This window comes from Nematostella vectensis, chromosome 3 (assembly GCF_932526225.1).
Source record: "Nematostella vectensis chromosome 3, jaNemVect1.1, whole genome shotgun sequence".
Lineage (NCBI taxonomy): Eukaryota > Metazoa > Cnidaria > Anthozoa > Actiniaria > Edwardsiidae > Nematostella > Nematostella vectensis.
Window position 1 is genome coordinate 7,807,750 of NC_064036.1, and position 20,847 is coordinate 7,828,596.

The 20,847-nt window shown below is 39.5% G+C and overlaps 2 protein-coding genes across 2 annotated transcripts; one reads left to right on the forward strand and one right to left on the reverse strand.

Annotated features, from left to right (window-relative positions):
* The first annotated feature begins 1,321 nt into the window (after nt 1-1,321).
* LOC5511282 lies at nt 1,322-9,548 on the forward strand. The gene is made up of 17 exons (XM_032380491.2): nt 1,322-1,813; nt 2,741-2,834; nt 2,915-2,978; nt 3,147-3,273; nt 3,722-3,859; nt 4,206-4,263; nt 4,579-4,677; nt 5,019-5,257; nt 5,666-5,838; nt 6,471-6,634; nt 6,940-7,032; nt 7,215-7,286; nt 7,586-7,648; nt 7,773-7,889; nt 8,091-8,194; nt 8,682-8,759; nt 9,228-9,548. Exons 1-17 carry the CDS (start codon nt 1,752-1,754, stop codon nt 9,358-9,360), a joined length of 1,878 nt encoding a protein of 625 aa, XP_032236382.2. The 5' UTR covers nt 1,322-1,751; the 3' UTR covers nt 9,361-9,548.
* LOC5511281 (integrin-linked kinase-associated serine/threonine phosphatase 2C) lies at nt 9,517-17,295 on the reverse strand. Its single transcript, XM_032380495.2, has 12 exons — nt 17,157-17,295; nt 16,540-16,701; nt 15,687-15,807; nt 13,155-13,261; nt 12,915-13,008; nt 12,563-12,650; nt 12,167-12,241; nt 11,927-11,970; nt 11,722-11,841; nt 11,427-11,508; nt 11,047-11,089; nt 9,517-10,690 (listed from the first exon to the last, which is right to left on the reverse strand). The coding sequence occupies exons 1-12, from the start codon at nt 17,185-17,187 to the stop codon at nt 10,491-10,493; spliced, it is 1,167 nt and encodes a 388-aa protein (XP_032236386.2). The 5' UTR covers nt 17,188-17,295; the 3' UTR covers nt 9,517-10,490.
* Nucleotides 17,296-20,847: the final 3,552 nt, after the last annotated feature.

Consider the following 20,847-nt stretch of genomic DNA (forward strand, 5'->3'; position numbering starts at 1 on the left):
TGCAAGCCATCTTCATTATCGTCAGCAAATAAAGATGCAGCAAGGAAATTTTAATGAAAATTAGATGCAGCACAGGAACAGTGCCATTCGCTGTGTAAATATATTGGCTTTTTTCTGAAGTGGATATGTGAAATTGATTAAAGAAATTATGGCAGCATCAGAGTTGTGCGTTGGCAAGCTTCCTTATGATATGTCAATCTATGACCGAAGTCTTTTTCTGATACTTACAGTTTGCCATGTTGTATCGGCCCCAATCGCTACACTACTAAATGGTTTGGTTCTTTACGCAATATTCAAGACGGAGTCACTTCGCACCAAACCATCCATGCTGCTTCTAGCCAACATCTCTTTGACGGATTTTATTATGGGCTTTATTGTACAACCTATATACATTGTTTTTTTGCTATCAGTTATTCTGCAGAGATATGACTTGTTCTGTATGCCGTGGATGGTGGCCAAATCCTTGACCTACACTCTCTCGGGGATATCCGGTGTAACAGTTGCAACCATAAGCCTGGATCGTTGTCTAGCCATCAAGATGAAAAACTCGTACAAAACCTTTGTCACCTTAAAAAGAGTTTCATCCGCAATAATAGCGTATTGGGTAACATTTTTGGTCCTTGGCGTTGGCCTTTCTTTTACAAGTTACAGCACAATTTTCGGGTTTATCGGTGTTACTGCTGTATTATTATTTGTCTTTGGGCTAGTGATGTACATCATTGTACAACATTCATTGTGGAAGCTTTCTCGACCGCGAGTAAACCCTTATGAGAATAGCACTAAAATCTCTCGAGAATGCCCACATTTCAACACAATGGCATACAAAAAGTCGTACCAAAATATTGTTGTAATTTGTGTAGTTTTATTTCTCATGTATACGCCCTTCGTTTGTTTTAGCGCCTATCAGATGGTGGTTGTCAAACCATTGCTGTATGGAAAAGCCATGAAGGGGCTGTATCTTTGCGAGTTTGTTATGATGGCTCTCTCTGCAATTAATCCCATTGTGTATTTTTGGCGAATTCAGGAAATAAGAAGCAGAGTTAGATCTATTTGTATTTGTTGTAGTCTTGGTGAGTAGTTCGCATTATCTTCATTATCAAAAAGGAAGTCGAATGATGTATTTTTTCATCTTTTATCTTAAAGACGAAAAGTGGTATCATTTAAGATATGTGCGATGATTAACTTTCAAATTAGGACATTTTCTGATTAACATTAATTGCGACGGAGTGCGGATAAAAAAGGTAGCCGTCATCTGCCGTTGAGATGTTTATGTCAATAACATTTTCATTTGAAAGAGTTGTAAAATGGAACTGTGTACACAGGCTAAATGTCTTGAATGTTATTTATGTTACTGAGTGTTATGTTACTTGAATGTTACTGAGTGAGCTATCAACCAAAAGAGCACAGGCCAACAGCGGTCGTGTTTGATGTGAAGATGTATGGACCAAATTAACAAATGAACGAGCTGAAGGCTCGTTTGCACCATGACTAAGACACAAGCGCAACCAACTTCATTCGATTTCCGAAATAATAAGAATAAAAATGAATGACGCATGAGATAAAGCGTGAACTTATTTCATTCCAAGTAAACTACGACATCTTCCATCCTCCAGCAATAAAAAAGTTATCTTTCGCGCCTTCCTCAAAACTCTTTTACGATCATTGATCATGGTCTACCTGTGGGCTGTTACCTAGTACCACGCGGTATGAGTTAGGAATGCCTGACGAATTCGGGATTTTACCTTCCGTGAATGATATCTGGTCGCCGTGGTGGTCGTGGCTCTTATTACAAGAACTTATGTGGCAGAAAACGGTACGTACTAAATTTCCTAACGTCGCATGCCGTGGTTGGCCAGTTAGTGTATATATTTTAAATCTATTTCATTGATCCACAGATTGGTTTGATTATGAGAAATTCATATATAATGTCTTACTCTGAATTGCCATGACTTCCTTGTTCCATAATGTTTGAAGATTCGTTTAGGGATCTTGTAAAGTTAAAATAATAATAATAATAATAACAATAACAATAACAATAACAATAACAATAACAATAACAATAGCAATAGCAATAGCAATAGCAATAGCAATAGCAATAGCAATAGCAATAGCAATAGCAATAGCAATAGCAATAGCAATAGCAATAGCAATAGCAATAGCAATAGCAATAGCAATAGCAATAGCAATAGCAATAGCAATAGCAATAGCAATAGCAATAGCAATAGCAATAGCAATAGCAATAGCAATAGCAATAGCAATAGCAATAGCAATAGCAATAGCAATAGCAATAGCAATAGCAATAGCAATAGCAATAGCAATAGCAATAGCAATAGCAATAGCAATAGCAATAGCAATAGCAATAGCAATAGCAATAGCAATATCAATAGTAATAGTAAAACTGGATAGAGGTGACCCTCCATCCTAATGTTTTTTGGAATGTACCATCGATATATAGACACATTCGACACCACACAATTTAATATTTACATGTTTTGTTATATAAAAGTATTAGTTTACGATTGAGGGTGGCCAGGAAATATTACCAAAAAATACATAGATAATCATTTTGTTTCGATTATCCATATTTTTTTAGTTGGCCTCCCCCCTTTTCTCTCTGATTTTGGGAATTTTTATAAATGGTACCTTGTGATAACATGGGAGGTACACAGTCTTAGTCCTTCAATAACAAATTACCCCATTTTTAGTTAGTAATTCCAAATGCAATAATCCCTTTTTACAGAGGTAGAGGTGATTACCATGGAAACCATGGAGGAAGCAGTTACCATAACAACCAGCCTCAACCAGCAATTTACAGAGGTGTTAGAGATGTGCAGGTATTTTAGTAAACACATGTCTTTGTTTCCATTAATTAAAGGTTTTTATATATATATCTCTGAATATGCACCATAAACAGTCTCTTTCAGAAACATTGTCACGCCTTGAGGGTGCTAATTACAAAGCCTACCATGGTATTCTAGGTAAGTTTAGTTAGTTCATTTAAGTAACAAGCTGTTAACGATTTGCATTTGCTCCTGAACACTTATTGAATCATGTCTTGTTATAATCCAACATAATAATCATTCAAATCATTTTATTGTTGTTGTTATTGATTATTCTATTAATTTTACTTTTTTTGATTCTGATAGGGTGTTGGCAGTTTAGTGGGTACAGATTTTATGTGGACAAAATTCAAAGTGACCCATTTGCCCCTCCAAGCCTTTGTAGAGTACAGATGGACCAGTCAGTAGCCAACTATCCAGAATTTGCAATAAGGTACTTGTCTTTTAGAGGAATGTCTAAAGTATAAGCAGAGCTACATGTGGTCCAGCGTATTAGCATGTCAGCATATGGGACATCTTACCCCTGTTGAAACAGGTTCTATTCTCGGTAGACACATGGATAGCATCCTTATGTTTTTCGGCACTGAATTTGACTTGTTGAATGTATGTGGGATTACTAGAAGGTTGTGTTTTTAATACATACATAATAGGATTTAAACGTGAAGCGCTTAGATAATGGTTTATACAGTATAAGCACTATATAGATGCTACATAAGCAGTTATTTGTCTTCAATTTCATAATATACTTCAAAGTAACTAGACTAATAAATCACAGGTAATTACAAAAAAATACACATTTCTGAAATTGAATTTGGTTGTATTATATTCAACATGTTTTTTTTTATATGTATATTTATTTATTTTATGTAATTTTTTTCCAGCTCAAAGACCCAATGCACTGCTACCGCTGATTACCTGACCAGATGGTTTTCTAGCCTGGTGCACTCTGGTGGCCACGACAAGAATTTTGGAGGAGGTGGTTGGCATGGCAAAAAAGGAGGAGACATTAGGATTGATATGTAGGTTATATTACCTTATTACCCGCCACACCTCGATCCTATATATTGTTTTTAAGGATAATCGTAAAAATATTTTCCTGGCAATTCAAGCCAAGGTGATTGCAATTTGGGAGTATTCTTTGCTGAAACATGGTTTGAATCAATAATTACAGTATAAATTCATTTGGACCTTCCACCACACCTACCCCTCCAACCCCCTACAGGCTTGCATTATCAAGTCAGACCAGCATTCCCACTTTCAGTACACATAGATGTTTAAAGCCTGTTTCTGGAATATATGCCTTCTAGAGGGGTGTGTCTTTGGAATGCAGCCCTGTAATGTCTCTTTTATTTTGTGTTTTCACAGACCCTCACAACATGTTTTGGAAAGAACATCGTGCCTGGTTACCAAAGAGCAAATTGAGGTTAGATAAGTTTCAAGGTCTCCTTTAGCCTGCAAAGCAAATTCTTCTGTGGATTTCAGCCAAAAGTTTTACTGGGCAAAGTGTATTCTTTGTGTGATGAAAAATTGGGCAAGCACAGACAAATGAGGGTGGGGGGAAAAGAGGAACTTTCTCTTTTCTTTTCACCCTCCCCCCCCCCCCCCCCTCCCTTCACAATTTTTTAGTGCTCTCACAAAGTTTTGCGCATTGCAACTCCATGTACTGGATACTTTTCTCCCCAAATTGTCATTTTTGGCTACTTCTCTCTAGAAACTTGTCATTTGGGCTATTCTTCAGGTCCGTTTTACTGTATCTCTTCCTGCACATGGCCGTACTATTGAGGGCAATGCCTGCCGAAGAATTCTCACAGAGAATCTTCCTGGCATCATTGAAAAGGTGTGTATCTTTTGGGTCAACTTAGGCAAAAGGCACTTTGCATTTTATGATAGTCATGTAATAAAAGTGGTTTTGTAATGGTCAAGCAAGATTTAGAATGATTTATGTGTGGATTTTCTTATGTGCGCCATAGAACCATAAAAAAACATGTACTGTGTAAAATGTGTGTGGCGTCTTAGTAAAACTAGCTCTCCACCAAGAGACATCATGGTCTCTTGCTCTCCATTCATGTTTACGCCACTTGGACCTGGCCAAACGATTGCAGTCTCGGTCCATTATATATCAAAGTGACAATCCTTCAGGCCTGCTTGCTATAAGATAGCATTTCACATTGATTCCAGGCTCTCCCGTTTCAAAGTCAAGACAAAGCCAGTCTACAGCGTCACGTGGAGTTAGTTGAAGACCAGACCTATCTGCGGGCACAGTTGTCCGCGTTAAATCTTGTTGCATTCGTGCGTGATGGGGCGGTACTTCCGCGCATGAGTGGTGCAGATGATCGACCGATGTCCGCTGATCAGGCTGTCTTATTCCAGTCTCCCTTATCCATGAGGGTGGATTTCAAGCTGCCACACTCAGGAAGGTGATGTGTGATCTGTGAATGCGGGATAATATATGAAGAATTACATGTATATGGAGGATAGTTCGAGAGTCATCGTGATTGCAAGTGACATGTGGTGCGTTCACAGTTACCTCCGGTGCATTTAGCTATGTTTCAAACAATTGCATCATGGATCGATTTTAAATCATCCACCTTTTAACTCCTTTGGACTGAAATCTTAGGAAAAAAAAAACAGTTTAGAAATATGGAAGCTAAATGCACAAATTTAACTCTCCTTTTTTTATATGTTGGTACTCTGTTTTTTTTTTTTTTCTTTAAATGGTGCCTTCAAGAAACCCTACATTTCCAACCTCCATTTCCCGGTTAGAATACTTTTTCTCGTCTGTTGCAATGTCGAACGTTCTAAAACTAAAATGCATCAATGTGTAGGATATCCGGTATGGGGATCCCCAAGGGTGTCAGCCTGATTGTCGGCGGCGGGTTTCACGGCAAGTCCACGCTTCTGAATGCCATAGAGATGGGAGTGTATGACCATGTACCGGGCGATGGAAGGGAGTTTGTGGTCACAGACTCCAAGGCGCTTAAAATACGAGCCGAGGATGGTGAGTACGTCAAGTCAACACTGATTAATGCCATAGAGGTGGGAGTGTGTGGCCATGTACCGGGTGACGGAATGAAGTGAAGGCTGGTCGCTGACTCCAAGGCGTTTGAGATACGCCCTGCTAGCAGAGCTTTCTTCCTGTTTGTTTCTATCAGCCCACTTAACTATGTCGCATCTCTGTTCTTTCGCGTTCTTGTTCGTTGCAAACAAAAAATATTTTGAAAGAACAGATACGCGACACAGATAAGTAAACTGACAGAAACAAAGAGAGAAAGCTAGGATGGTGTGTAACTCATCGGTCCCGCCAGCTGATGATACACATTCAAGCTTTATAAAAAAGACAGGACGAACAGACTGATAAGCTGCCAACAACCTTTAATGGGCGGACAACAGTTAAGTTTGCTGAATCTCAGCCTTGTTCCTAAGGGTTTTGTTTCCTCCAAGTTTTTTTCCCATTATATAAGTCCATAACTGTGTTCTGTGGTCATATATGAACCGCATCGCGGTAACCTTGTGCCTCCCTGCTTTCGAATCGACAACGTTATTTTTGCGTCTTGGAAATCTGTAGCCGCAATGAGCATAATAAAATTCCCAAATTGAAGTTTTATTGACTAACATAGGTTCTTGTTAAAGGTCGAAGTATTGAGAAAGTCGACATACGGCCCTTCATCAACAACTTACCATTCGGCCGTGACACAAGTGTATTCAGCACGCAAGATGCTAGCGGTAGCACGTCACAGGCCGGGAATATCATCGAGGGACTGGAAGCGGGTGCCACGTGCCTACTTATTGATGAGGTGAGGGTCACGTGACTCTTACGTAAAGGACCTGAAATATTTCGATAGACTGGTAGCGAGATATACCAAGTCACTATTTATTTATGAGATAAGGGGGTCATGTGACTTGTTCATCGCAGGCAAGGAATAACTATAATCCATTGATAGCTTAAGGGACTGGGTGCCATTTGGTGTCTGGGTATCCGCTTATTGGTCCAAATAGGGAGTCGCTGGGCAACAAGAGATCAGCAGCATATCGAATATAACTTTTAATGGCTAGCAATAGTCGCGTAGAACTTCCATTATTGTTTCTTCGATTGTTTCAGGACACGAGTGCGACGAATTTTATGATACGAGATTCCCGGATGCAAGAGCTAGTGGCAGCGGACAAGGAGCCAATCACACCCTTCATTGCCAAGGCAACGCACAAATAATTACCTGCCTGTCAATCACAGAGAGTATAGCAACACAGTCATAGCTACATCATTGAAATCACGCTATTATTTTTATAGCAACGCATATAACCACGTTCCCTCACAATCCTGATTATTAGAACAACGCATTTACTTTCCCGACCTTCCAATTTTTTTATCGCATTTAGGTGCGAAGCTTATATGACGATTTCGGGGTCTCCACCATTCTTGTTATGGGCGGATCTGGAGACTACTTTCAGGTGTGTAAGCGTCACTGCGATAGTTATTATTTCGTTAGTTGTGTCGTAACATTCAATGATTATCCTATCGTGGTGGCTTGTGTTATCCTGTTATCCTTATTTTGTCAAAGGAATGCGATTGGACCTGAATTTGTTATTATATTGTCAGGGTCTCAAATACACAGAAAAACATCCTCGCCGTGTATCGTATTGCGTTTCTTTTCCCATTAAACCGCAGCCTTGTCATCTGTAAAACCTATTTTAGATTTGTCCTACTCGTGTTTTATTTATTTATTTATTTATTTATTTATTTATTTAAGGTTGCTGGTCACGTCATAATGATGGACTGCTATCAGGCGCATGACGTCACACAGAAAGCAAAGGTTTAACAATTCACGAGATAATTCTTTTCTAAAATTTACCACCTGACTAAGTTGATACTACCGACTATCGTGGTCTCGCTTACATTGGAAAAACGATCTCAAGAAAATTGTGCAATTCTTTTAGTCTATCGCAGCAGAGACTATCAAGACCAACCCTCAGACTTTCCTCCCTTTCAACATGACGAAGGCGAGAATTCCTCTACCGCAAAGCCTGGATGCGTCGAGTGGCGACCGAGAGAAGGTAAAGTATGACCTATTTTCAAGTTTGTATGTGGAATATTAAGCTTCTGCTGTAAGACATTGAGTAACCGTTCAGCGACTGGTCGATAGCCAGAAGGGTGTTATCTAGAGGTGAATATCTAAATGGAAAATGTCGAATGGCAAGCACCACTAGATAGAACAGACAAGCATTTTTATTTTATTCGATGTATTTCGCCTGCAGGTTCGAGTTCGTGGAAAAACGCAGTTTGGATTCCAGGTTGAGTTTGGAAACGAAGAGATAGACTTGTCCGGATGCGAGCAAGTAGTGGAAAAAAGCCAGACACAGTGAGTCAGTTTGACATTTAAGTTTGCATCATATTTCTGTGATTAATCTATTATCGTCGGTGAAGATGCTGTATCACAAATTCTTTAATCCATCTATTTGTTTTATTGGCACTAATTCATCACAATAAATAACAGAAGCCTGGTACACAATATTGCCATATTAGTTTTACTTGAACGGTGGCAACGCAGACACGACGGCAGAAAAAATTAAACATTTTAAAACGGGCACGTGTGAATTGGTTCTGACTGATACATTTCAGCCGTTTATAAGGCTGGTTTCCATATTATCGCGATTGATCTTTTTGGAAGTATGCAGCGCTTAGCGTGAAAGCACTTTTTATCCTATTTCCCTAGCCGTTTGTTCTCCTTGTTAGAACTCCCTGAAAAAGTCACCCAAAATGTGAAATTACTCTAATATAACGACAGAAGTATGTTGTTCCAACCTACTGTTTCCTTTGATTCGTTAACACTGTGTTTGTGTCATCAGTGCTATCGGTGACTCAATCCTTCATGCACGCAACAATTTTATGGATGGTGGCAGCACAATGGCGTCTGTGTTACAAAGGTACACCTCCATCACCCTACCCCTTTCCCTCACCCTACATCACTACCCTACCCTACCCCCACCCTTAAGGTCAAGGCACCAGACACAATGACTTCTGTTACAAAGTATGCTGTCATCAACTTTTTACCAACCTATAATATTACCTTTGTTCAACCCTTTTGTTATCACCTTCACACTTCACACCCAACCCTATATCATTATCCAAGCCTCCACTTCATCACCCTTCCACTTCATTAACAACTAATTCCCACTCAAAATACAAGTAGTTAATGGATGGTGGCTACAAAATATTGTCTTCCTATCTACCTCCTCATAACATCTTTCAAATTGATGGCACTCACCCTCACTGATGCATCTATAACACTTGCTATCCTACCAAAAAGAAGAGCCTACACCTCTAGTTAAGGGTATACCCCCTACAAATATGACATACAGATTCACAATGTCAAATCCTCAATTGTTCTTTAGAATGGAAGCCGATTTCAACGAAAAGGGATTAGACGTACTGTGCCCACATATTCCACTGGGTAACTACTCCCGCCCCAGGCCCCTAGAGATTGCTGCAGCCATCAACAGATACAGGTCCCTAAGGATCAAGTGATCAAGAAGTGTATCAATAGATACAGGTCCCTGAAGATCACAATGGACTTCTTGATCATCACGAGGGACTTCTACAATACAGCACCTCGGATTACTCAACATGTTACACCCTAAAGAAATGGTTCATATGTACATATAAAAAGATAGCAAACACTTATTTATTCAGACAAATAAATTTTATTGTCCATAGTTCTGCAGCCATTGTTATTGATGTTATAAAAAGAGCATTTTGTACAACAAACTAGTTGAGAAGGGGGGGGGGGGGGGGGGAGAAATGAACCAACTGCAAAATATATTTAGATTAAAATGTTACAGAGTGCATGGAGGCAATAATGATTACCTGGTCTCACAAACGTTTGTCCGGTTGTGAGTCCTTATCTAAGATTTAAAATTCCTATAGAGTGCCTTCTGGTTGACTGTCTTGTGTGTGGACAGCACTTGGTTGGCTGCCCGGTGTGTGGACTGTGCTTGGTTGGTTGTCTGGTGTGTGGACTGTGCTTGGTTGGTTGTCTGGTGTGTGGACAGTGCTTGATTGGTTGTCTTGTGTGTGGACAGTGCTTAGTTGTTTGTCTGGTGTGTGGACTGTGCTTGGATGGTTGTCTGGTGTGTGGACAGTGTTTAGATGGTTGTCTGGTGCGTGGACATTGCTTGGTTGGTTGTCTGGTGTGTGGACAGTGCTTGATTGGTTGTCTTGTGTGTGGACAGTGCTTAGTTGTTTGTCTGGTGTGTGGACTGTGCTTGGATGGTTGTCTGGTGTGTGGACAGTGTTTAGATGGTTGTCTGGTGTGTGGACATTGCTTGGTTGGTTGTCTGGTGTGTGGACTGTGCTTGGTTGGTTGTCTGGTGTGTGGACAGTGTTTAGATGGTTGTCTGGTGTGTGGACATTGCTTGGATGGTTGTCTGGTGTGTGGACAGTGTTTAGATGGTTGCCTGGTGTGTGGACTGTGCTTGGTTGGGTGTGTGGACAGTGTTTTTGTGTGGTTGTCTGGTGTGTGGACAGTGTTTTTGTGTGGTTGTCTGGTGTGTGGACATTGCTTGGATGGTTGCCTGGTGTGTGGAATGTGCTTGGTTGGTTGTCTGGTGTGTGGACAGTGTTTTTGTGTGGTTGTCTGGTGTGTGGACAGTGCTTGGTCAGCTATCTGGTATGTGCACAGTATTTGACTTATTGTCTGATGTGTGGAAAGTGCTTGGTTGGTTGTCTCCTGTTATTGAAACCAGCATTACAGTTACATTATCAGAGCTCCCATTCCTTACAGCATCACTAGCGATTCTGTCACATGCAAGCTGGAATCGTGCTTCCACTGGGTCCAGTCCAGGTTCCTCATTTGTCACTAAAAAGGCAAACACAGCAAACACAGAGATCAATAGCATATATCTGTTTCATTCAGCCTAAATGTATGAGTATGTTATTTAAATCTGTCAGTTGTTTACCCCGTCTGGACTCACAGGAAATGGTTCTTCTAAATTCCCATAAATACAGGCTGTTTCAGTGTAAATGGATTACTTATTTGCCCTGCAAGGGAGCTTTCTTGCCTTGACCAGCATGATTACGAATTATGCCAGTGCTCATGTCACTTATGAACATTTTAAGCCACAGACTTGTATTAGTAAACAAACACTTGGCTGTTTATTACCTGGGTACCAGAGGCAACGATTTGACCCACTGCTTTACATATCCCTACTATACCTTGCTTAGTGCTTGATTCTTGTTTTGTAGCCAATGAGTCATCCTACATTCATCAATAATTAATGGTCATTATTATAGTGTTTGTTGAATATAAATTCAATTCAAAGGCTTTTATTTTTCACATGAGTTACTTTAATGTATGTAAACATCCAATATGATAGTATTTTACTTGCCCCCTAGTTAAAGTTGTTGTAATAATAATAATAATAATAATAATAATAATAATAATAATAATAATAATAATAATAATAATAATAAAAACAACAACAATTTTTAGTAGCATTTAAAAACTCAATGCTCTTACAATACAATGTAAAAGGTCAAAACTAAAAAAAGGGAATTCCTCATGAAAATGTATGACAGATGTATGTGTATCTTACATCTAAAATTTTGCTGATGTACTTGACAGCTTCATCAACAGAGAATCCTTTCCAAAGTCCATCACAGGCTAGTAATAGAAACCTGTAGATTCAGGAACATTTAATCAAAATTATAAACGAAACCACATTATAAAGGGAACCCATCCTTGATGTCTCTAGCGTATTTGTCAATCTTAGCGAATTGCAGTCACAAGTCTGTTAATTTACAATGGCATTTATTGCTGACTGATCAAAATTTTTCATAATGATTAAATCCATTATTCGAGCCCTGTAGATTCCCATGCCTGGCACTCACCGGTCACTGTCAGTTAGAGTACACCTCATAATATCAGGAGTGGAGATAACACCACAGCGCTTGAATCTGCCATCACCGATAGATCGAGATACCTCAAGCACCCCTAAGACACGCCCATCTCTGTAATGGCATTTAGAAATATAAGGGAAAATTGCTTATTGCAATAAATGATCATGAAAATAATAGAAAAAAAAATGTTGCTTACTTGACATATCCACCAGCTTTTTGGATCCTCATTCTTTCATCATACTGTAAAATATAAAAATTAAAAGAAAAGGCTGTCAATACACATTAGCTGTTTCTTGAGTGTCTTTTAAAATAATACTCATCTGAAAAAGGGGGAAAATACTGTAAGGGTGCCTCCACCCCCCCGCCTATGGACCCGCAAGGCTTTGTGCACAGTACAATACTCCTGTTATCTTATTGAAACATGATAAAACTTTACCCCTGTTGGTGAATGGTCCTTAGAAAGCCGTACTACTGATATTTTGCCAGCGCTGTCACATCTGCAGACGAGTGCCTACATATAACAAGTGCCATAAGTCTACTCCACTTTATTCAGAGGGCCTAAGAATGCATAAAAAAGGCCTACTATGGTCCACTAATAAGGACAACCTTACAAAAGGGGAAAATGTTCAAAAGAGTTAAAACTAAAAAAAATTGAAAAGCCTGTTTTTGTGTATTTTTTTAACAAATTGCTAAATTGCTGGCTTGCAACCTGACAGTATGAGGTTACCTCCAGGTAATCAGGTAATTAAAAGTGCAAAAAAGCAATATAAACTTCCTTGCCCTTGTGCTTCCCTATGTTTAGTATTGTTAGCTCATACCAAAGGGTCCTTACCTTACTGTCACCTAGATTAGCAACATACAAAGTGTTATTGATGACCAGTACAGAGACTGCAGTAGAGCCATCTTTCCAAACAGGAGTGCTATACAACATAGAAATACACAGTTGATAAAAATACTGACACTCTGTGTTTATAGACAACTGTATATAAGTGATAGTACCAGCCTGAAGTACATGCAGGCTTGTTGCAAAGCCTGTTGACGACAACCTTTTGTCAATCGACTGTATACTGTATGTATTTTGATTCACTGTACAGCTGGCCTATTGTTAGTTTTATTTTTTAATTAGCCCATGTTCTCTGTCTGGAGAAACAACTTCTTGTCAAAAGCATTTTCTTTCTACTCACCCCTTTGAGGCCTCATGTAAGAACTGTTCATCTGTTAGGGTATAAGCATCAACAAGACACTTCTTGATTTCTTTGTCCTTGCCAGTTATACTGCCTGAATGAAATGGAGAATGTGAGTCATTAGTGAAATCCAATTATCAGCAAGTTATACTTGTAAGAATCTATATCAGTACCACAGTTTGTAGCTAGATTTATTAAATGTAATCATGCACAGTGTGCATATTTACCAAGATCGTTAACCTTTTGGCATTCTGCTCTTGATGTTTTCATGCAGGTGTTCAGCAGCAAACAAAGAAGCCCTTGGACCAGCATGACCATCAAACACAGCATAATAAGCCATCCTCTGACTGCAATAGCAAACAAATCGTCTCTTAATAGATAGATATCGGTAGCCATCAAACACAGCATAATAAGCCATCCTCTGTCTGCAATAGCAAGAAAATGGTCTCAATAATAGATAGATATTGGTAACCTGAGTATCAGGCCATCCTATGTTTCTATCACGTCGGCGAGAAACAAGACAAGGGCCTGATACAAGTACTGTTCAAATCGCATGTTCTCATGCCGGATTCCGGCATGACTGCTGATTGGTAAAAAAAAACAAAGGGTACTCAAATTGGAGGCGCTGATTGGATCAGCTATATATAGTACCTTAACCGGTCGACTGCTGTACAGGCCCCGAAACGATCCCAGGACCCGAAATGATCCCGTGACCCGAAACGATACCGAGGAGTCCCCGAAATCAACTCCACGGAATTGCGGTAATGGACAAAGGGAAAGCAGAAGAAAGCACTTCCAATTCTTAAAGCATAATTAAGGGTTGACAGCAAATCTATTTCTAACTTAAATTCCAATACAATACTTCTATTTATTACATTGCCCCGGCGGTAAACCCATAAACAGAGTCCAAAACAAATACACAACTTTTAATCGCTACTGAAAGGAGTACAACATAAACATAGCACAGCCAAAGCACAGCCTTGCTCAGAACAACCAAACTTTTGACCTTCGAAACATTTGCAATTCCAACACATGACTCTGACACTATAAATCTCGTTTCCGGTAAACATCACCCCTAAAAATCTATATTCATTTGACAACCAAACGTGTTTTTTACCACGAAATCCATGTTCACACGAGCGAATATTTACCGACAGCCGGTTTGGCCGAGAAGATGGAATGACAAAAGCACACTGAGTAATGCACTCGAACAACCCTTTTACTACCGTTGCAAAATATTAAGAGATGTGGCTTTTGTTGAAAGCAATATGTGAGTTTTAAATTTCCTTATGTAGTAGTGCGTACACCACTGCATGATTTCTCTCTATCTCTCTTTATGATAGGTCTTTCATTCACCGAGCACAAACGAACATTTTCCTACGGGAATGCAGAGGCATGTCTAATCTTTGGAGACATTTGTTTATGGCTTGTTATGTATGAATTATTTTTTTCACGCCTGGTTCTTCAAATTACAATCACTGGAATTTTTATTTGACCCCAACTGCTGACTCAACAAAGCTGTCGAAAGCTGTATTTCCCGCGCAGTCGCATAGTTAATTCAAATTTCTGGATAGTGACAAAAATGACGCTCAAATGTTTCATATGTTTTTAAAACTGAAAGCCAATCCTTCCACATTCCTTTTGTTTGTCCATTACCGCAATTCCTTGGGGTTCATTTCGGGGACTCTTGGGGATCGTTTCGGGTCCCGGGATCAGTTGGGGTACTTTTGGGGATCATTTCGGGTCCTGGGATATTTCGGGTCCTGGGATCATTTCGGGTCCTGTACACTGCTCATTCTCAGAGTAATGGCGGACTCCAAGAGTGCTTTTGACCTTGCGTTAGCAGAATCAGAGAAATCGTTTTCTATAACATTTAAAAAAAATTATTTTCCTTTCTTCATTTTCTTCGGAAAAATTCCGCCTGATACTCAGGTTAGATCAAATGTTTTGCCCAGGCCGGTCATTGCGTGTGTTTATTTCTCATTGGTTTTGTTTTTTTTAAGCAAACATCTACTAGTTATATCAAAGGCGCTGGATATCATAGAAGCTGCTTGATCCTATAGACATCATTAGTAGTTTCTATCAAATTTTTAGACAGACCAGGCGCTGAATATTCAAGAAATTTGTCTGTGAGAGCACGAAGAATGATTGGGATTGTTTGCAGAACTTCCCGCGAGTTGTTGATTGAGTGAGCTTATCAAATAATGGCATTTGTGTTCAAGCAGCGGTTTGTCTATTTAGACGAAAAAGCCTGTAGTAAATTGGTGATGTGAATATTCTGTAGTAATTTAGTGATGTGTTGATCTGCAGTCATATAAATAAATCGTAAATCTCCTGAGCTGTGAACTATCTTTGCGTTTCAAATCATTTAGCATAAAGTTACCCTCACCGGGGTTCGTCGTTACTAAAATTATTACCCTTGCATAAAACCAATATTTAGGTTTTTTTCTACATAAATGCTGTTTATAACTTGATTTGGGCATTTGATTTTACCACCACGCGAGTCATTGGAAAATTGAAAACTGACGTATTTTAACAGTGGCCTGAAAAAGGGTGGCAGGCGTCGCGTCTAGTATTTGTGTCAGGCGTACTTTTATTTTTCCTCTCCGACTTTTGAAAAATAAAATCGCCTGATACTCAGGCTAAGATATTGGTAGCCATTGAACGCAGCATAATAAGACATCCTCTGACTGCTAAAAGGAACATCCATCAGACTATCCATCAGACTCAGCTTAAATTTTGACTTGCACGATTAAAGAGCTTGTGACTTACACATCATCCCCCCGCCCGGGTTCAGGGTAGTACTCATCCCTAATAACGTGAGCATCCTGCATTTCCTCACGCTCTCCTTTTCTTTCAGCAAAAAATCCCTTCAATTTATAGAGTTTTACACCTGAAATATATAAGTGGAAATTACACTTTTAATGTAAAATATAAAAATACACGTCAATTGAATAAGAATTATAAGAGCAAGGGACTGGATATGCTTAGACTCGTGTAATTGAGTTAAAATGTGTAACCGATGTGCCAACTGATGAGCCAACTGATGAGCCAACTGATCTCAAAACTATTTGGAAAGCACACAATAATACGAAATGCTTGTATTATTATTATATCATTATATCTTTTATGACATTATATTTATTATATTTTTCATGGCACTAATGGCTTTTGCCACTTGCACCACTGATCAATGTAAACGGTAAACATTATCATAATAATATGCATATTAATCCTTTGGTTATGATTGGCTATACTCAGGGCCAGTGAGGGTTATTTTTGTGATCCGTGAATGGCCTTTTTTGTTCATTGGGAATCGTGCAAAGGAGAAATTGAAAACCATGATCCCTAATTGCTACCTTCCCTGTGATTCGTGAATGGCGATATTTGATCAGGGTGAATTGTGATCTATGCTCTTTAAAAATCGTGAATCATGATTTCCGAGTAAAGAATGACCCTTGTCGTCAGTTTATCGTGAAACATGATTTCCGATTTTTGAAACTCGTGAAACGTGCCGGAACCCCCTTACCGCCCCTGTATACTAGTGTGCATATGAATGGTTCCAAGGACTCACTAATATGGGTTTTCATATGTGAGTCCCATTTGGGAGTTCTTCAGTACAAACCTGTAGCAAGTTTTTTGACATTATCTTTGCTTATCTCCTCAGCTTTCCTCTTCTCCCCCCTGGATTCACTACTCTCCAGGGGAGGGAGGTCTCCAAACAGATCAATACACTTGTCACTACCATTCAGGTTTGATGGCTCTCCCCGGGTCGAGGTTTCAGACACTGTAGATTAAATAAAAAAAACACTGGTAATGATAAAGGGAAAATAAATGAGGCGAGGCAGGGGAAGTAGTGTTGCGTGGTTAAATGCTGTAACCCATTGCATACCTGCCAACTCTCCTGGTTGAGACTTCCGGCTTTTTATCAAATCTCCCGGTCCTCCCGGTTTTACCTTAAATCTCCAGCTTTATGACAAAATTTTAATCGTTGAGAAATTGGCTCATACTTTGGAGTCGTTAGATAGTTTAGGGGTTGGCAGGTATGCAGTGCCAAGTTTTTAACCATTATTATTACATCCCCAGTATTTCCTATAACTTACTTTTATTTTAATCACAAAAGTGTTGGACACAGACAACTGCCTAAAATCCAGAACTAGCTTTATTTGGGCCACCCGTATTCCGTGGTGTTTGCCCCATAAAATTTCCATAAACTTCTATCACTTATACCAGTACACATACCTGGGGGAGGAAGGTCGCCAAATAGATCCATGAATAGGAAGAAAGGATAGAAAATAAAGTTGGGGCTATTTACACAACGAAATCGAACCTCATTCAAATATGGCGGATGGCGGCACGGTTAAAAAGACTGGGCTTACCACAGGCATACCGCTTTCTCTCTCTCTCTCTCTCTCCTCTCTCTCTCTCTCTCTCTCTCTCTCTCTCTCTCTCTCTCTCGCTCTCTCTCTCTCTCTTTCTCTCTCTCTCTCTCTCTCTCTCTCTCTCTCTCTCTCTCTCTCTCTCCTCTCTCTCTCTCTCTCTCTCTCTCTCCTCTCTCTCTCTCTCTCTCTCTCTCTCTCTCTCTCTCTCTCTCTCTCTCCTCTCTCTCTTTCTCTCGCTGTCTCTCGCAGCGGCACTAAAAGAGGAAGCACACGGCAAAGAAATCCAGGAAACTCGATGAGCATGTTATGTATTGCCATGCCCCAATCTTCAAGAGATCCTTCATCCCTCCAACCCCGCTTCCTTCCACCCCTCCCCTCCCATTTAAAGGGGGATTTAAAGGGGTGAATTTGGGAGGAGCCGACCATGTGCGGTAACAGGGGCTCATATGAGCCCCTGGCGGTAACCAATATTTTCGTAAAGCATACCATTTTAGATGTCCATAAGGAGGAATGAAAAACAGAAAGAAAAAATAGAAAGAAAGGAAAAAAACTTAGCGAAAAAAAATCTAATTTCGGACATTTTCAGCATGACTGACGTTACAGACTGTCGGTGTATTTTCAGCATGATGCGTGCGTCACAGCACAAGGGCTAATACCAAAGGAGCAGACTCGTACCCAGTCGTTATTTGCTGTTGCGCGGACATCCACAGGAATTCTGAAGAGAAGACTAGACACAGGTGACAGTCGTACTGAGCAGGATAACAACATCACTATAGCAACACACGAACTCCCAAGAAACGCAAGCGTGAAAAAGACCCCCGATATGAGGATAGGGCTAGGAACCTGGTAGTTGTCTCCTTATAGACCTTTGCATTGTACGGACGCTGGATCCTCGAGCAAGACTTATGTATTTTGACTTTTTTAACTTTGTTGATCCAGTAGCGGATCTAGGGGGAGAGTTTAGGGGGTTTAAACACCCCCCCCCCCCCCTTGGGCTTCCAGAAAGCCATATGTAACAAAAATAAATTACCCCCTTCCCACCTTTGTCACTGGGCCAAACCCCCCTTTGCGAAAGGCTAGATCCGTCCCTGTGATCCCCAAGCTACACAGAGTATCTATACTCGAGTGAATTTTATTAGTATCATTTTTTGATGCGAAGAGAGAGGGGTTCTTCCAAAAAACAACTGTGTGATGTAAAAGAATAACGTTTTGTTTTTAATAGTGTTTTTTTATCCGTGTACAGAAGCTTTAAAAAAAAAACATAACGCTTCCCAGACGAAAACCAATAAGTTTTACTCATTGCTGATCACATCCTTGTCATGAGACGTCACTTTTTGAATGACTATCAGGAGGTATTCGTTGTCGGGAGCAACCATGAACTCCATCTTGTTAGTGCGCACGCGTATAAATCGCAGCTCGTTTTGAGGATCCATATCCCGCACTGCACTATGGGCAAAGTAAGCCAGCGGTGCAAACTCAGAGGCGTACAGTTGAGTGGTAGGGATGTCCATGGAGGATTTGATTGGTTCTCCTTGGTTGTTGATTACAAGCCAGCCCATGACTCCCGGATGAAGCGAGATTCGTTGAAGCGTGTTTTCAACTTCGGATGTAGTCATGATTCCAAACTGCAAACTAAAATACATTAAAAAAATGATAAAAAATGGTCTGTGTATTTTCTCCTTACAGGCGAAACTTGCAACATCGGGGCCGACCAACCAAAAGAAAAAAAGGCCGGAAATTTGAGCAAATTTGCCGGTTCCTAATTCCAGTCCATCTACTTACGGAGGGAGGGGGATATGCTTAACGACACCCGTAGTGCCATTGATATAATTCAAGTTTTTCTCCCCTTTTGCAACTCTAAAGCGCGATAATCAACCTTGCACTAAGAATTAGCGCCCTGCAGCCAAAACTATTTTCCTTGCTTTCATTTGTGAGGGATAAATTGTGATAAGAGAGAGTTTCTATTTTCTTTTGGTTCTGTTAATGATAAGTTGTGACAAGAGAGAATATTTTTGAAACATTGCTACATAATCCTTAAATTGGAATAAATATATCGTTAGAATATCGCCACATCGGTGCTGCTTCTTTTTCTTTATAAAGAAATTTATATTTTCTTGTTTATAAGTATCGTTGTTGCTATGTAATTATAAAAACGTTTTTAAAAGGAAATGATGGGAATTCAGGTATATCGACTGACTGTGTTTTTATTAAACAAAAATAATCGGGCTTACAGTTAGACTGGCGAATGCATGATTTTCTTACCTTTTGTCCGGTTGTTTTATCTGGCAAAGGGAAGAGATTAAATGAACTTCAGAGAGGGCCTCAAAATCGCTCTCTCAAATTTAATGATATTCCAGAAATACTTGTTCTAGTTATTTAAAAATTTAGTAGATCACGCGATGAATAATGGCTCGTTAACACGCGCGGTATGAGAAGACAGCCGCGGCTTACAATAGCCATAGAATTCAAACACAGAAAAGAAAACTCAACATAGGGCAGGTGGGTTAAAAGCTGGTGTACCGCTTTTCATCATACGAGATGAGAAGTGTAACCTCAATGTCAATCATGGGGTGCTTTAACCAGACAGGATAGGTATATAATAGATACAGTATAAGCAAAGAGAAAATTAAAATGAGACATTATTTATTCAACATTATAGGTGTTTGTTTACGTTACGTAGAGATAAATACGGACTAAAGAACTAGACTGAATAAGTGAGATAATAAACGCATATACTTTTTGAATATTTAAAACTGTCAAATAGGGTTGCACCGGGCAAATGTGTTTTAATAATATGAAAAAACAGTTTTAGATTGGGCTGTCTTGATCGTGCAGTTGTATGCAATGTGCATTTGTTTTGATATACCCCTCCCCCTGAACCTGGTTACATACCTGTGGGTTTAAAAAGACAATATGAAAACAACAGCATTTACGAGGAAAGGAGCAGATTGATGATGATATCATAAAGTGGATTAGCGACCCCCCTGAACCCAGACAAAAAATGTGTTCCTTAAAATTGACATCTCTAAATAATCGTAGAAGTTTCTTTGATTGACACATCAAAGATAGCAGAATAGGCCAATGCTAAGGTTATTAGACTGTAGCAATGTGCTCTGACAAAGCACAAAATCACACCCCATAAAACTGAGACATAGATTTTCCACCTTAAGAATACTGGACTCTAGAATTCTATAAAAAATGTCAATCTCTCAATGAACATGCAACACATTGTTTTATACAATGTATTACCAAACCGTGTTTCCTACTGTTATTCAGGTTTTCAGAAAAGTCTTCATTCTATACAGTGGGTAAAATGTTAAAGCTGAATTTGTTGATGACTGTTGAGAGTTCAAATCCATTCCTCATATGGGAGTAGTTGGTAGTTAATCATTCCAACATGACCAATAAATTCCCTTGCTGTGTGCAGTAAGGAAAATAAAAAAAAAAAAGCCGTCACTTGGTTTAGACAGTTGATAGGCTACACACTTTTCCTAAGCAAGACAAAAATTTTGGATTCGCTGAGGTACCCAGGTCAAAGTTTTAATCTTTAA

Coding starts and splice junctions, on each gene's coding strand:
- LOC5511281 (XM_032380495.2), bottom strand. CDS start 17,187: ATGGATCTATTTGGCGACCTTCCTCCCCCAG. Junction 13,262..15,686: donor CCCGGGCGGGGGGATGATGT/GTAAGTCACAAG, acceptor TTGCTATTGCAG/TCAGAGGATGGCTTATTATG. Junction 11,509..11,721: donor ACTCTAACTGACAGTGACCG/GTGAGTGCCAGG, acceptor CTGAATCTACAG/GTTTCTATTACTAGCCTGTG.
- LOC5511282 (XM_032380491.2), top strand. CDS start 1,752: ATGATATCTGGTCGCCGTGGTGGTCGTGGCTCTTATTACAAGAACTTA. Junction 7,287..7,585: donor GATCTGGAGACTACTTTCAG/GTGTGTAAGCGT, acceptor TATTTATTTAAG/GTTGCTGGTCACGTCATAAT. Junction 8,195..8,681: donor GTGGAAAAAAGCCAGACACA/GTGAGTCAGTTT, acceptor TTGTGTCATCAG/TGCTATCGGTGACTCAATCC.